At 42.9% G+C, this 16,166-nt stretch overlaps 1 protein-coding gene across 1 annotated transcript in view; it reads right to left on the bottom strand.

Annotated features, from left to right (window-relative positions):
- Positions 1 to 3,092: 3,092 nt before the first annotated feature.
- Positions 3,093 to 16,166, bottom strand: part of LOC111155316 (glutamate metabotropic receptor 3) — a 97,111-nt gene continuing 84,037 nt past the window's right edge. The window contains exon 5 of the mRNA XM_022515460.1: positions 3,093 to 3,645. Coding sequence (XP_022371168.1) covers positions 3,572 to 3,645 — 74 coding nt within the window. The 3' untranslated portion in view covers positions 3,093 to 3,571. The remainder of the gene's footprint in view (positions 3,646 to 16,166) is intronic.

Here is a 16,166-nt window from a genome sequence, read left to right as displayed (position 1 = left end):
ATCTCAGATGGCTGCTTTCAGATTACATTGTTTGCGTGACGTAAAAGAGTTAAACCAGTGGGAGTTCTATAAACCTCACCTTTGTGTCACAAGGCAGGGGCGATCATGGCCTTCTTCACAGGTTTTGACCTTTGTTATTAGAGCTATGGCGGTTAGAACCCATACTGCCGTTCCATGTTCCTGGCACCTCACTTTTCTTGGCTTCTCCAGGCTTATAGCGAAGAGCTCTGGGACCTGAAACTATCGTGATGGCTAAGTGAGGAAGGCAGAGGCTAGCCCCGGGAAAGTAGGTGAAGGTTGTAAAAGTGCACTGTCTGAATCACCTTCTTTCTCAGCTTCTTTCTTAATCTGTCCCTTGTGTGGTCTGCCAACCAGCTTGCCCCACAACTTGAAAACGGGACTTTTTTATATTACCATGATGAATCTGAGTGGGCAAGAGGATCTAGTAGTATTTAAACTGGAGAGGACCCAGAGCGCTTCAGGGACTGTAAACACTCTGAATGCCAACGGTTGTCACCCATAGCATTAGGTTCTGATATGTTAATAAGTAGGGCAGATCGTCCTGCTTGACCTCCTGAAACTCAGGAACAGTTTGCAAAGATGGATCCGCTCAACCAGTTTTATATTCTGGAAGGATGAAATGTTCTTACCAGAGTTTAAAAAAAAAAAAAAATCAAAACCTATTTGTTCGAAATAGCTTATGTAAAAATTGTTTTACAGTTGCTGTTTTTCCATACATACTCTGAATGTTTTTCCAAAAAATTATTTCTAGGGATCACATGTTAAGTCAGGCTCTTTCCAATAGGAAACAAGGCTTAGGGCAAAGAAGGAGAAAATGACGAGAACTGTCAATTACTCTGTGTCCAGTGTGCAGGCGGAGTGTGAAAGGTACAGTGGCCCGTAGGTCAAAACCCTCCTCCCCAGTCCAGTGTTCTCAAGATTCACCCATGTCCTCATTGCCTTGTTTAAGAAGATCCATGATCAGTTTGATTATTTTAGGCATCAGCTGTGTCTCTGAACCACCCATCTGACACGGCCTTCCTCCAGCTGTCACATCCCATCAATGGATTATGTTTATTCTCCCTCCCATCAGCCTGGCCTCAGTCTTTACCTTGAACAGATGCTCATTTGGGTTGCACGTATCTGGCACTCCCACCACTGTACCCCACAGCAGGATGCTCTTCTGCCATTTACTGCCTTGAATCTACTATCCAGTCCTCCCCACCCACTCTCCCCCAGTACAGGTTCTTCCTTGAATATGAGTTTCAGAGACTGATTTGCACTGCTGTCTTTGAGCATCTGGTGACTTCTGGATGGATTAGTTCCATTGCTGATCCAAATGCATTCAGAAGGAAGGAGAGAATTTCAAACATCTGACTCCTCATTTTATGTCCTCCAAGCTCACTCCTGTTGGCTGTGTGCCATTGCTCACAATTTCTAAATTTTTTAAAAATAACATTGATATGTCCTAATGAACCAGGCCCTGATTATTGAGCCTGTGTGCCCCCTTTTTTTTTTTTTTTTTTAATTTGAAAGACAGAGATCACAAGTAGGCAGAGAGACAGGCAGAGGGAGAGGAAGGGAAGCAGGCTCCCTGCTAAGCAGAGAGCCCCATGCGGGGCTCTATCCCAGGACCCTGGGATCATGACCTGAGCCGAAGGCAGAGGCTTTAACTCACTGAGCCACCCAGGTGCCCCCCGTGTGCCCTTTCTATCCTTGATCTCCTCCTCCTTCCTCTCACTGTTTTCCTCAGTCACACTTCTTCCATTAGCATCATTTCCTGTCTTTATGGTCCTTAAAGGCAGGAACTACATGACATCTTCTCTCTGCCGTGTGCTGAAGAGTAACCCCCCCACCCTGCAAAGGATAGATCTACATCCTAACCCCTGGAACCTGGGAATGTTTTTTTATTTGGAAAAAAAGACCTTTGCTGATATGAACAATTTAAGGCTCTTATGATGAGATTATCCTGGACTATCCAGGTGGGCCCCAAATGCAGTGACAACTATTGTTATCAGAAGCACACAGAGGGGAAGCTAGACACACAGGAGGTGATGTGAAGATGGAGCCACAGACCGAAGTGATGGGGCCACAAGCCAAGGAAGCTGACAACCCCAGAAGCTACAAGAGGCATGGGATGGATTCTCCCCTAGAACTTCGGTGGGGGACAGTGCTGCCAACACTCTGATTTTGGACTTCTGGTCTCCAGAACTGTAAGAGAATAACTTTTCTGTTACTTTAAGTGATCCCATTTGTGGTAGGTTGTTAAATCAGCCACAGGACATGAATATGTTCTCTAGTCATGGTACATGGTGCAGGACCTGGCAGGAAGATGAGTTCTTAGTGAATTTTCTGACATTGATAAACTATTTGTGACTGAAGGATTTACAAGGGGAAGTAGGAAAGTGTGGGTACAAAATGAGCCAGTTTTACTTTATCCACACTTTCCCTGTTCATTCCTGCATTGAGCTTTGTAAAATATCCAAGTTTAATGACAAGCATGTCACTAAACATGAATGGGGACTTCGGAAACACCCCGGATGATAACATATCCTGCATTTTATTGCCCCATTTAGCTCTCATTGGTGAGGGTGTTTTTCCAATGGGTTGACAAGATGCTCTCCCAGCCTCCTTCCTAGTAACTTCCTGGTTAGTTTAGAATAGTTGTATTAGGATAGTTTCCCATCTTTATGCTTTTGAAAATGAGAGCTATCCCGCCTTTCCTGGCAGGCCACAGTGCCTGCATTCAGAATGCAAGAACCCTCTCTTGACTGTATCAGAGGCTGATTTGGGCAAATTCTGGGCTGCGGTACGGATGTGGCTTAAAGAACCCCGTATGTTTTGTCATCTGGCCACTGACATTGCCGGAGAGCTATGGTGCCATCAGTGAAATTCTGACCTTTGTGGTCTCCAAAGTCCAGATTTGCTCAGAACTGTCCAGAAGGGCTACAGCTTGTGTTCAGAGCACATGTAGGTGTAAAGAGAAGCACAATAGAAAATTACAGCTGACATTAGATGTAGAAATAATCTAAAGTCAACATATTATTCCAATTTCTTAAAGTGACTAAAAAAGAATAAGCCATTACCCACCATGCTGGAAAACCTTGAAGGTTTTATTCTCAGTATTTTTACATTAATACAGATGCTTTTTATCTTGTGCTGAGAAAAACAATCTGTTACACATATTGTAACTTTAATATACAACATAGAAACTCATCCTAAATTAGTTACAACAAGGACCTACAAAAAACTTCATAGGAAAAAAAGTTACCTAATATTGCCACCATATTTTTGTTTAGACGGACCCTGTCAGACCCTGTCACCAATGCTCAGCTCTGTAAACAATGGTTATTTCCGTGTCCCGGGGAATCGTTAATAATAGGGGCGCTAAAATCAGCCTAAAAAGTTCTAGCACATCACTATATACTGTACAGTCCTCAAAAATAATTTATCGTACTGTTTCTAAAAAAAGGTACTAGGGTTCTTTTGCTCTGTTTCCATATTCCGGAGCTGCACGCGAGCACTTTTGTCTAACAGTCTAAAAACACGAGAACTGAACTGGAATTCACAATCACAGAGATGAGGTGGTGGAGTCGAGAACTTCTCGCCCATTGCACACCGTGGGGACATAGGTGCTGGCAGAAGCTGGAAAACAAAACAGGTCGGAAAATTCGGTGTTAGTCGAGTGAGCCATGTAGGTGATGGAACAGATGATCCCAGACCCTTGTTAAAATTAAGTTCAAAAACCCATTTTTAATTTAACTTTGGAAAAAGATAAGTGATTTAATGCTGTAGTAGGCCAACCTTCTAAATGTGTTGTGCTCAAAATTCGTTTGTACCTGGCGCATACCTCTGCTAATGTCATCCCTCTTGGAGAGTTCATAAGCATCATCATTGTTGAAAGGAGTCGCTTATGGATTTAAAATTAGCTCTGGTAAGCTATACATTGGTTAAGATAGAATGTGCAAAACTGAGAGTTCACTGCAAATTTCTTAAAGATTGTTAACTTAATTATGGCTTTTTTTTTTTTTTAGATTTTATTTATTTGGTAGAGAGAGAGATCACAAGTAAGCAAAGAAGCAGGCAGAGGGAGAAGCAGGCTCCCTGCTGAGCAGAGAGCCCGATGTGGGACTCGATCCCAGGACCCCGAGATCATGACCTGAGCTAAAGGCAGAGGCTTAACCCGCCGAGCTACCCAGGTGCCCCAATTAGTTACAGTTTTAGGACCTCAATTATATTTGCTCTCTCTGGGTAGTCTCACAAGTCTTCTGTGAACTCCACTGCCTTACAGAATGGTTTGATGCATTTTCATTGCTCAAGTGGATAACCTCTGTGAACACTCCAGCAAGGGCTGGGGTGCTGAGAACTCAGATTCTTAACAATTTTCAGAAGGGGTGACGTTCCAAAGGCATGAGGCTCTTGTTAATGACAATAGTGACGACAGTGTCAGGGTATGAGTATGATACGGGTGTGTATATTCATTCGGTATATGGCATTTAGTTTTCCTCAATGCAAGGCATATCTTATGTTACTTTAAAGGTTTTGTTTTTATGAGAAATCTACATACAGCTTTGTCTTTTTACTGAATTAGAATAACAACAACAACAAAGGCAAGGAGCCCCATTCTTCCTGGGCTGTGCAACTATGTAGCCAAGAGAATCAGAGATGACCTTACATTTCCTTTCAGAGCTGTTCATGTTGCATCCCTTGGCCCGTCGATGATGATATGCTTTGCCGAGAAGGAACTGATCCTCTTGGCTACCTGACCAAAGCCCAGGTCAAACTGATGTCAGCTATCCCATTCTTTAAGTACATCGCTTGGTTAATAATCATATAAGCTCATTTCCTGCTGAAGTATTCATGCCTGATAGTGGAAATATTCTTGCCCCATAAAATGACATTTTTCCATATGATTTTCTTTAAACACAAAGGAGAAACTAATTATAAATGTTGAGATCATATGCTCAATCACCAATCTGGGGCACTGACGTCTTTCAGCAGGCTCCCCACCAGGGAGCCTACAACTCCTCAATTTTGCATTGATTACTCTGCTAGGTGTGTAAGAAAAGCCATAAAGACAAGTCTCTGGGATTGTCTGAGGTTAAGCAGAGTCCAGTGACACGGTAACTCTTGGAGATATTGTTCCTTCGATCATTTGTAGGATCAGGTTCAATTTTCTTTACAATATGATCCCACTAAAAATGTACAACTTTGGGAGAAAACATGTCACAAGCTCCCTTTCTGTAGTGAAGAACACAGTGGGTGCTAGACAAATACTAGAGGGAAAAGGATGATGATGATAATTTCAAATGTGAGGGTTTTCCTTTACTCCTTGTAAAATTTCTTCCCACTTATGTAACCCTCGCTTCATGAAAGCTAGGGAAGGCAAGAGAAAGAACAAGGGGAGGTGATGTCCAACCATCATTGGGTGGAAACGTGGGAGGCCTGCCAGACTCCTCCGTAGGTGGCTCTGCCTGCATTTTCACAGTCAGGTGACCAAAGGGTAACTCTTGAGCCCCGAACTTGTCCCCATTTTAGTCTTCCTTTCTTCAGTGAATGGTCTCACTCTCCAGCCAGTGACCTGAGCCAGAAGTCTAACAGTTATACTTCCTTCCTTTCTGGTCCTTCCTCCCACATCAAACCAGTCATGTGCCCCAGTCAACTCACTCCCCACATCCGTCCACCTTTCTGTGCCTCCACTACCTTGGGCTAAGCCACCATCATGTGGCTCCTGGGACAGTTGTGCCGCTGGCGTCTCTGTTTTCACACTTGCTGTTCTGCCACACATTCCCCATACGGCAGTGAGAGTTTATTTTGAAATGTCAGTCATTGCCCTGGGCTCCTCTGATGATCCCCTTTGTGCTCTCCTTCCTCCATATGACACATCCCTGGGTGTGTCAGATCGTGCCTCTATCTCTCTGTATTTGTTTCATTCTGTGATTTCTTCCCTCGCTTTTTTTGTGTTTGTCCTCTAGCATGGAAAATCCCAGCAATGGCAGGCCTTGGCAGTAGCCACCGCCTCTGCCAGGAATGTTTTTCCCTCTCCCCATCATGTGTTTGGCTTCTTCTTGTCATCTGCATCTGAAATAATGCCTCCTGAAAAAGGCTATCATCAGGCCACGTAATTTAAAGAGCTGACCAGTTATTCTCTGCCACATTACCTAATTTCAAAGCAGATTTTTTTCCTGGCCTATTTTTGTTGTTGTTATTGTTGTTGTTGTTAGTGTCTTAAGTCTATGAATACTCTTGACTAGAAAATATGCTAGGCTCTGTCTTTTTCATTATTTCATCCCAATTGCTGGTCATGGAATAGATCTTCTCTAAATATTCTCTGAATGACCATATAAATGGCTGCATTTCAAATAACAGAAGTTTCGAGAAGGAAATAATTTTTCTACCTAAAGAAATGACCAGGAGATAGGAGGCACATGTGCAGCCTTCTTTTGGGACAGGTAGGCCATTTTGCTGCTCCAACCACACTGTGACATTGACCACCCCCTACCCCTGCAGGGAGAGCTGGCTCAGGCTGTGTACATCCTGTGTACATCCATGTGGCAAGCATGATGCCTTGGACATTCTGACTAAACTCTTCATCTTTTCCAGGATCAAGTTTTATCATTTCTGTGCCCATTTTTTATTTTCTGAGCTTGACGAGGAATCCTAGGTCATGGGGGGCGGGGTACGTGTAGGAGAACCAGGGACTGATACGCTCATGCCTGTCTGTGTTCATCTTGGATCAGTCTAATAACCTTCCTGTCGGCACTTTGGAAACCTACTGTGATATTCCCACACTATTCTGGAGCTCAGTGTCATGCTGTTCTTAAGTTCGAGCTTACGATTTTTCTTGCTCACTGTATTCTAAATGTCTAAAAAATTCAGTGTATCTTGACTAGGTGGGTAGGAAGGACAGGGGCTACAGAGGTGGTTATGTGGAAAATCCCAAGTTATAGTTTCACATATTCCCCTGCACCTCCCCCCTGCCCCCACATTGATACCATTATGGGAATCTGCAGAAGAACTTCAACTCACCTGCCTGCATCACAGGGACATTGAAGGGAATGCCCTATGTTAGAGCGTCCAAATTCTTTGCAAAGAAGATAAAACTCACAGCAATGGCAGGCCTTGATAATACACATCGCACGAACTCAAGGTTGTCTTACCGGGAATAACGACAGTGAAACCCACCCCCACCCAGACTCTTTCTGTAGTCACTTCTTCCCTAACCACTTTTCAGTGTATTGAAGGGAATGGTAACTCGTGTTTTTCTGCTTCTCTTTTAGTGTTTCATCTGCAGATTCTGCCAGCGCCTTTTATTTTATTATGTAAAAAATATCCTCATTTTTGTCCATGCTGCTGAATATAGTAGAGGAAATTACTGTTTTATGAGTTTACTATCTCAATTACTTTGCCTTTCATAAATATTTTACATACGCCTCTCGTCTTAGCCCATCTGTTATTCCCCAAGGTAGTGAAATCTGGGCGAGAGCAAAGTACTATCATTTCCATGTGTGTGTTTGTGATGAGCTTTTGCTATTATTCTAATGAAATTCTCATGAGGTTTTTAATGGTGTAAGTTTAGCCCATTTTCCTAAGTGCGGTTAAGCAAATTTCTATAATCCTACTTTCTGTCAGAAACAAGATGTATGGTGGCTTATTTTGGGCTTTGTCAGGGGTGGGGGGGAGAGGGGGGGGTGAGCAGCAGTTGTTAGTCATTCCAGGCTAAAGTGGTGTGATGCAAAATGAAAACAGAAGATTGTGGAAAAGGACCCAGTAAGTTCCACCATTGATCACAAAAGGGCGATTCACACCCATCAGAAGGCAGATTTCACTTCAGACACTTTGGGGAGGCATTGGAAATCAATGCAGCCAAGTGGCTGCTTTGTCTCGCACCGTGAAACCCATTTCTCCTCCACCTGTCATGCACAGGCTGGCCAGGCTGTGGAGAAAAGGACCCCGTTTTTTTCAGGGACCTGAGCCCTCAGTCAATGCTAAACATATTTATTTAATAGATTCTTACGGATGCCAAGTCTGTTAGTCATTTGAGTGGCTGAGACTTGGTTCCTGAGTGTGTTCCTCTAACTGTGTAATACAGCAGACTCGGGAAAAAAGGAAAACAAACATTTAAACAGAACAGACATTCTACTTTGTTCCCATCTGTTCTATTTCCTTGCTCCTGGTAACCCCAAATAATTTTTCCCGGCATGTCTGCTTGTTGAGATATTTTAATGCTATGGTCATGGAATTCAGTTTCCAACAGCCGTTTGTTGCTTTGTCCTCCTGCTTTGTTATCGAACCTGTTTTCTTACTCATCACCTTAATTTTATTTGGGCTGGGGCCCTGAGGTCCCATTCCAGGTGTTCTTCTGCTGATTAATACAGGTTATCTGCGCCAATGAGGACACTACTGGCCACTGTTTTGGTAGCCTTGCTATGTCAGATTTCACAGTGGAAGTTATTAAGAAATGAGGCTAAGATTCTCTAGGTGTTGGTCTTAAATTGTTAAAGGTAGATTTTAGAGGAAATCATATTCATGATGATGTGGGGTAAAAATCTACAGATCCAAGATCTAATTTCCAAATGTGGAGTTGGAGCTTATGAATGCAAAGCCTTCCTCATTCAGTGACTTATTTCTTGTGAGACAAGATTCATGGAAAGAAAATATGGCAGACACTTTTTTATAACCCAAAATACAGCGTAATTACCTTATCAACAGAAATTCCACTCGGTCTCTGACTAAACACCCCAGTCCACTGTGGCCAAGATATACTGTCATGCTTTCTTTCCTTTTTTAAAAAAATATATTTATTAATTTTTTAAGTAGATTCAACACCCAGCCTGGGGCTCGAACTCGTGACCCCAAAATTAAGAATCACATGCTCTACCGACTGAGCCAGCCAGGCACCCCTGTCAGGCTTTCTTTCAGTCACATTCTGTTACTCTCTTCCTCCCTGACGGCGTATGAAAGTGGAAGTGCAATGAATAACTTGAAAATGGAAGGACTTAATTTTTTGGTGCTATTCTAGTTTGCATTCTTTTGGCTTCCCCTTAGTTGCCCAACATCTCTGGGTTTTTGTTTGTTTGTTTGTTTTTGTTTTTCCCAACATCTCTGGGTTTTCCTCTTTCTTACCCAAATGTGTTTTCAGGCAAGGAACGGAAGCCCCTTCACCCTGAGGCTCAAACAGCTGCTAAGAGATGTATGTGCTACTTTGTCTAGGGATCAATCAGGCCACCAGTGTCCAGCACTAATAAAATAATGTCAGGCCCTGGATGGCTCAGTTGGTTGGACCACTGCCTTCGGCTCAGGTCATGATCCCAGCATCCTGGGATGGAGTCCCACATCGGGCTCCTTGCTCGCCAGGGAGCCTGCTTCTCTCTCTGCCTCTGCCTGCCACTCTGCCTGTTTGTGCTCTCTCTCTCTTCCTCTCTGACAAATAAATAAATAAAATCTTTAAAAAAAAAAAAAGTAAAATAATGTCAGGCATTCGTCCTCCCTTCTAGGGCAGCTCATCTTGTCAGCTTCACCTTCAAACTACACACAGCATCTGGACACTTGACTAGCTTCCATCACTGCCGCCCTGACGGGAACCACAGACATCTGGACTCAGCCATAGCTTCCTCAGTTACGTCTCTGCCTGCTCCCCGTCCTCTGTCCTGCCCACAAGCCAAAGTGCGGAGGGCAATGCTTTTACAGCTGGGTCATTCCGTACCCTTGAAGCATGTTTCCCAGTTCTTTCAGAAAACAAGTGATTTCTAAGGTCCTCCTGCTCTGGCCCCTCTCTGTCCTCCTCTCCTCTTATTTTCATCCTTGGTCATTTCCCTCTCGGACTTTCTGTTGTTCTTCCAGCTGTGGACTTTTGCATTTCCCCATATACGGACAGGGCTCCCCTGTCCCCTTCCCATCATGCGTCTGGTCAAATGGTGCCTTATCGGAGAGGCTTTCTTTGGCCACTGTATAAAAAAGAGGAACCGTGTGTCCCCAGGTGGCTGTATTTGTCCTTGCTTCATGTTATTTTCTCCCTGTCACTTATCAAAACCTGACTTATTATGTATTCTCGGTTTGGCTATTTTTTTCTTTACATCCCCAGTGCCTAGAGCTGAGCCTCAACCCAAAAGCTTCTTGAATGAAGGAGTAAATTATCCTTCAAATTGATCACAGTTACCTACTAAGAGTCCCTCTCCCAAAGCCTCTGACATTATTCTAGGTAGGGAAGATGTTAAAAAATTTTTTTCTATATATAGGCATTTTCCCATTCTGAGGATATAGATATTTCCATTTATGAATGTTCTTCTGTGAATTTCACTTACTGGAAGGAAAAATAGTACAGAATAAATTGATGTGAGACTCTTTGCTTGCTTCAAGGAGCTGACCGTCTGAAGTCAGTGTATGGGCAGTATTTGACTATATGCATATTTCCTTTTTAATTTAACATAGCTACATAGTTGTGAGCATTGTACCATGTCCCCAAAGGTGTTAATAGATTTGGGGTTACATGGAAATGCATGTGACTTTTGGCATCTCTGGTTAAGGGGCTTTCTTTGGGGTACTGAGTTTCTGTTATATTCAATGACACAGGACAGAAGGGAACTGTACAGTGTCATTTAATGCAAGAAAGTGAGGCTTAAAAAAAAACAAAAACAAATGATGCGGGGCACCTAGGTGGCTCTGTTGTTGAACTGACTGCCTTTGGGTCAGGTCATGATCCCAGGGCCCTGTGATCGAGCTCCGCATCGGGTTCCTTGCTCAGTGGGGAGCCTGCTTCTCCTTCTCCCATTGCCATCCGCTCCCCTGTTTGTACCCTCTCTCTTTCTCTCTCTGTCAAATAAATAAATAAAATCTTTAAAAAAATAAAAACCCATGGGGCGCCTGGGTGGCTCAGTGGGTTAAGCCGCTGCCTTCGGCTCAGGTCATGATCTCAGGGTCCTGGGATCGAGTCCCACATCGGGCTCTCTGCTCAGCAGGGAGCCTGCTCCCCCCACCTCTCTCTGCCTGCCTCTCTGTCTACTTGTGATCTCTCTCTGTCAAATAAACAAATAAAATCTTTAAAAAAAAAAAAAAAAAAAAAAAAAAAAAAAAAAAAAAAAAAAAATAAAAACCCCAAAATAAATGATGCTTACTTTTAAACTATATTTAAATGAGAGAAATTTTATCATGGACATAAACATTTAGCCAGTCACCATTAATGACATTGTTTTGTCTTCACCAAAGCACGTTTTCTGGGCAGCTTTATGGCTAACCCCTTGGGAATAGCACACGTTCCCTGTGCACAGCCCGGGTGCGGGGTCGCCGGGGTCTCTGATGGACATGATTTATGCCATTGAACTCCCTGGAATGGGCTTTTGAGAGGAATACATGTTCGCACCTTTGCCAGTAGAACAAGATGCTGTCATGTGTGGCACTGAAGAGAAGGCTTCTAATTTAAAAAAGAAATCACTGAACTTGCAGATGCTAAAGTTCTCGCTGTCAGAATCATCTCTGAGATGCATTTGGTAACTGAGCTGAGGCAGAAAATCCAGAGAGACAGAATAGCCACATAACTGCTTTCGAGAATTTTATCTGTGACTTCACTTATCAAATTCCTTAAAGTGTCTAACAGAGAGGGCTCTGGTTTTCCCATCCCGAAATGTGGTTAGCATTCTCTTCCAGCCCGAGTCCCTTTGGTCACTGTCATTAAAGAAGGTAGTCTATATTTGCTTAGGGGAAAACCTAGTGAAATAGTAGAGGTAAAGAGAAAATGACTTAGGGGTTGCAAAAAGGCAATTGTGAGACAAACACAATGGAAATGTTAGGTAGAAGAAAGGGGGAGTGTGAACATCTGTTCCCTGATACAGGCAGGGTTACTTGTGAGAGTCAGGGCCCCCCTCTACTCCCGCCCTCAGGAGGATGGAATGAGGTTCTCAGGCATCTTGTGACTTTCCCCTCCAAAGGAAAACTGGATTGACCTCTCTCTGATGTGGATGCACTAGGTCTATTCTGCTTTGAAGCAGCAGATGGCTGAGCTTGCTGAAAACTCCTGGCTCTTCCTGGATTGGCCAGCAGGATTTATGTTTATAATATACTTATGCCTGTGGCAGAAAAGACCATCAATTCCATCTGTGTCGTCAAATAACTTGCTAATTTTCCTGGCCGGTCTAGTACATAGTGTCATTATGGGACTCCCTCGACTGTCAAGTGCAGGCATATTATGCTCATTTTCTGGACTTGTGCTGTTGAGAAGGAACTTGGACATGATGTGCCTTTTTTTTTTTCTTGTATAAAGTCATATTCAGACTTGCGTAATGGCTTACCCCTTTTAACTGGGGTATCTTCAAAGGCCGGGCCATTGACAAATGCTAAGTCTGATCCTCATGGGCTTGCTTTCAGTTGCTGTAGTTCTGTGGGAAATTAGAGTGTGAGTCTGGAAGACTGTTCACTTGATCTTTTTATACCACTGCTCCTTCTAATGTGAAAATCCTTTGTAATAAAGAGTGATTCTGTTAATGAAGCCATTTGCACTTCACCACCTAGACAAGCGACTTTCTGAATAAGGTTTTGGCAGAAGAAATCAATCTCCATATGCCTACGGCTCCTCCGGGACCCAAATCTGAACATGATTAGTTAGTAGAACCCTCTTGACTGTTCTTAATGATAATGGCATGCATATCTCTGAATGATCACCAGAGCAGGAGAAACACACATCCCCATGGGACCAAATCTGGATACAGAATGGCTCGGAAGACAATTGGACACACTCCTGTTTCTCACCTCTCCCTCCCCAGCCTGCGCTGATTAGAACTCGTATTAGTGTCCACAATATTCCGACCTGCACGGAGGCCCTAGGGTTTTCTGCTGCATAACCTCATGCGTACACCCAGCTTGTGTCCTTCGTGATTAGGCAGCTCTCCTTACACTTGCAGCTTATGTTCTTGATTGCCTGTCTTTGGGAACCAGCTCTGGGAAGCCCTTGTGCTTCTGAAGCTGAACAAAGATGGTCTCTTCCTTCTCATTCAGATACGAAGAATGTTTGCTTGTGTGTGGGGGTATATGAGCAGCATTACAAGTATGAGTTGAAGATTTTAGGGTCTTTGAGTTAACTGTTATTTGAGGGAGTATTCCCAGTTTCACTAAATGTCTTCTGTGTGGACAGGTACTTCTGTGCTAGAAATGCGTTCTCTGGAGGGTTCCAGAGAGAGCTGGGGAAATCGTAGCTGCACGGGGCTGTGGCACGAGACAGAGGACGGGAGTTCAGAACACCTGGCCCCTCTGAACCCACTGCCTGCTCCCTCCATGAGGGTCCTCTCCGAGGCTCTCCCTGGCCCACACTGATAATAGTGGGTGAAGCAGTCAGCATGGTTAAGGCCGAGGCTCTCAAAATATGTCCCTTGGGCCACTTCCATTGAACCAGCTGGAGTATCTGTTACAAACCAGATTGCTTTTGACCCAGACCATATGACTCAGCATATCTCTAGGTGGGGCCTGGGAACTTCATTTCAAAGAGGGTTTTTTGTTTTGTTTTGGTTTGGTTTGGTTTTTGTCCTTTTGGTTCACAGATATTGGGAGCCATTGGCCTAGTGGTGTACTTACTAGAGAAAAATGAACGTTACCTTCATTTTTGTTATTTTGACTCCCACTGCGTATATGGTTAATCAGATACAACTAAAATTGTTCTTTTTGGCACTTAGCAGGATGTAAACATTTCACAGACCATGAGTTTTCCAAGATGTCCCTAAACATGTCCTTTTGTCCATGCCTGCCTCTAAGTTTGGTCATGCTTTTCCATCTTTTTGGAGCAACTGCTCAGCTTTAAAATCCAATACTAGTACTTTGTCCGCTCTCAGCCACCTTAGCTGCTGTCAGGTGGCTCACCCAGGCTCCTACGTGAGGTGGCATTTCCTACTCTTGCCCGAGAATTAAGTGGGAATGAATTTGGCTGCACCTTCTGGCCTGGGTAACTTCTTGGCGTTAACAGGATTGCTTGTGTCTCATCTTTGTGATTTCTGATAAAACTGCAGTACTGGGGGAAGGCTTGGGCGAATGTGTCATAATAAAAATGGCCATGAATTATTTCAGAGGTGGGGGCGTCTATGTCCCTTCCCTCAAATTTGGACAGGCTTTGTCATCCTCTCTAGGATTGCACGTGGCAAGTCGTCCTGCCAAGCTGTGAAGTCTGAGATCATAGTGACTGTGGGCCTCCAGCTCAGCTCAGTCTCTGCTGAAACCACAGAAGGACCTGGTCCAGGCCTCACAAGAGCAGATGAACTGCTCAGCCAAGCCCTGTCTGCATTCTGGGCCCACCAAATCCTAAGATGATAAAATCATTATATTGTTTTATTTTCATTTGTATTTTTTTAAAGGTTATTGTTTTGAAGTCACAAAGCTTGGGGGAAGTATGCTATGTGGGAATAGTTACCTACATGTATGTATGGGTTGTGGGGTAACCTTGATGCTGCACTAAGATATTCTCATCAACACATAGAGTTGTTGGTTTTCCATCTGGAGGGATTAAATTAGAAAACCAGCAGCAATATTGGTAATAATAACTCAATACAGTAAAATGCCTGCATAATACTTAGCAGAACATAAATTACATGCCAACTAAGTAAAACATATGCTTTACCTAATGAACTCGGAGCAATTTAAGGATATTTCTTGATTTCCAAAACCGTGTACTTCCTGGCATTTAGGAAGGAAATGAATATAAATTGAGCTGATTATTTAATGCAGGAAACAGGCACTGAGAATTAAACCGGTTGCTTTAACTATCGTCATAGTGGGTCAGTAACATGTCCATCCATAAACTAGGTCCCAGAGGCAAGTGTCTTTCAAACTTCTTTGGCTGCAATTCATAGTAATAAACATTTTATCTGGACCTTGTATACATATATCACCTCTGGAGCAAACTTCATGAAATACTACTTATCCTTATTACATATAATGAACTCTGATATATTTAATTTTTTTCTTCTGAAAACTGCTGGCCAAACGTGCTGCATAAATTTCACAACCCATTAATGGGTCCTATACTACAGTAAGGACAACACTTGTCTAGACACTGAGTTTCATGGGACCAGGGCATCTGTCCTTTTTACCACTATGTACACAGGTGCTTAGATATTTCTGTTGTGTAGAAGGTACTCAAGCATTTAATGAATGAGTGAATTCCATGAGTGACTGTATTTCCAATTTCTTAAAATGGTTAAGATATTAATCACAAGTCAGGAAACCCAGTTTCGATTCTTGAATCATTGTATATCTTTGAGAAGTACCTCCTATATTTTCTCATCTGTGAATCAGAAATTGTAATGTCTAGTACTCATGGGATAGAATGAGCCCACAAGTAAAACTATTTTGATTGAAAGATAAAGAATTACAAATAATGGATTAATGTATTTGTTACATATATACTTTGAAATGCCCAGAGGTATCACATGAAAAATTCTTCACCCTAATATTTTAATACCACTTCATTAATATAAATTAGAGAAAGGCTATTCTTAAAAATGAGGTCTTTTCTGAAGAAAAAAATTTACTTAAAATTTCATTGGGTGAAAAAATTGTTCTAAAATGTTGGGCTGGGTAGATGCTGACTTTGAAGAATTAACTGGGCCGCTGAGAGATTAGCATTCTGAGAGAAAGACTAAGCAGATCCATTGTGGTCAACAGACGTTACTTTTGTGTAAATGGATATTTTTGAAATTATGAAGAGAGACTTGGTTGGGTCAAGTGCCCTTGTTATTCCTGGAGGAATTTGTTAATTCCTATATATATATATCAGGAAATGCTGCCATTTCAAAATTACTGAGGTCTGCATGTATCCATGTCTGTGGAAGATTTAAGGAGTTTGTTAAATTGTTTGAATAACAACTAGGAACTCTGAGCTCAGAGAACAAGATGACTTTTTCTCAGAAGTATATCTTGCTGCCCAGCCTAGGGGAACTTTTCTATTGTTCTCCCGGTAAAGCCTACCATGGACCTAAGTTCCCGGGAGATCTCCCAGCTTGCAGTTTGAGTCAAGTGGCACCATCCGGTGGTTTGACACACTGCCTTTGAAATCAGAGAAACTGACTCTCAATTCCGGTTCTGCCACTTTCAATATGCGGGATGCCGGTTTCTTGATATTTGGCATTGTGCGCATTAAATAAGATACGGCACAGGTGCACACGTGTGTATAACCTTGAGCACCATACCCA

Source organism: Enhydra lutris, unplaced genomic scaffold (genome assembly GCF_002288905.1).
Source record: "Enhydra lutris kenyoni isolate GAN:26980312 unplaced genomic scaffold, ASM228890v2 scaffoldscaffold40, whole genome shotgun sequence".
Classification (NCBI taxonomy): Eukaryota; Metazoa; Chordata; class Mammalia; order Carnivora; family Mustelidae; genus Enhydra; species Enhydra lutris.
This window is presented reverse-complemented; position numbering and strand designations above follow the sequence as displayed.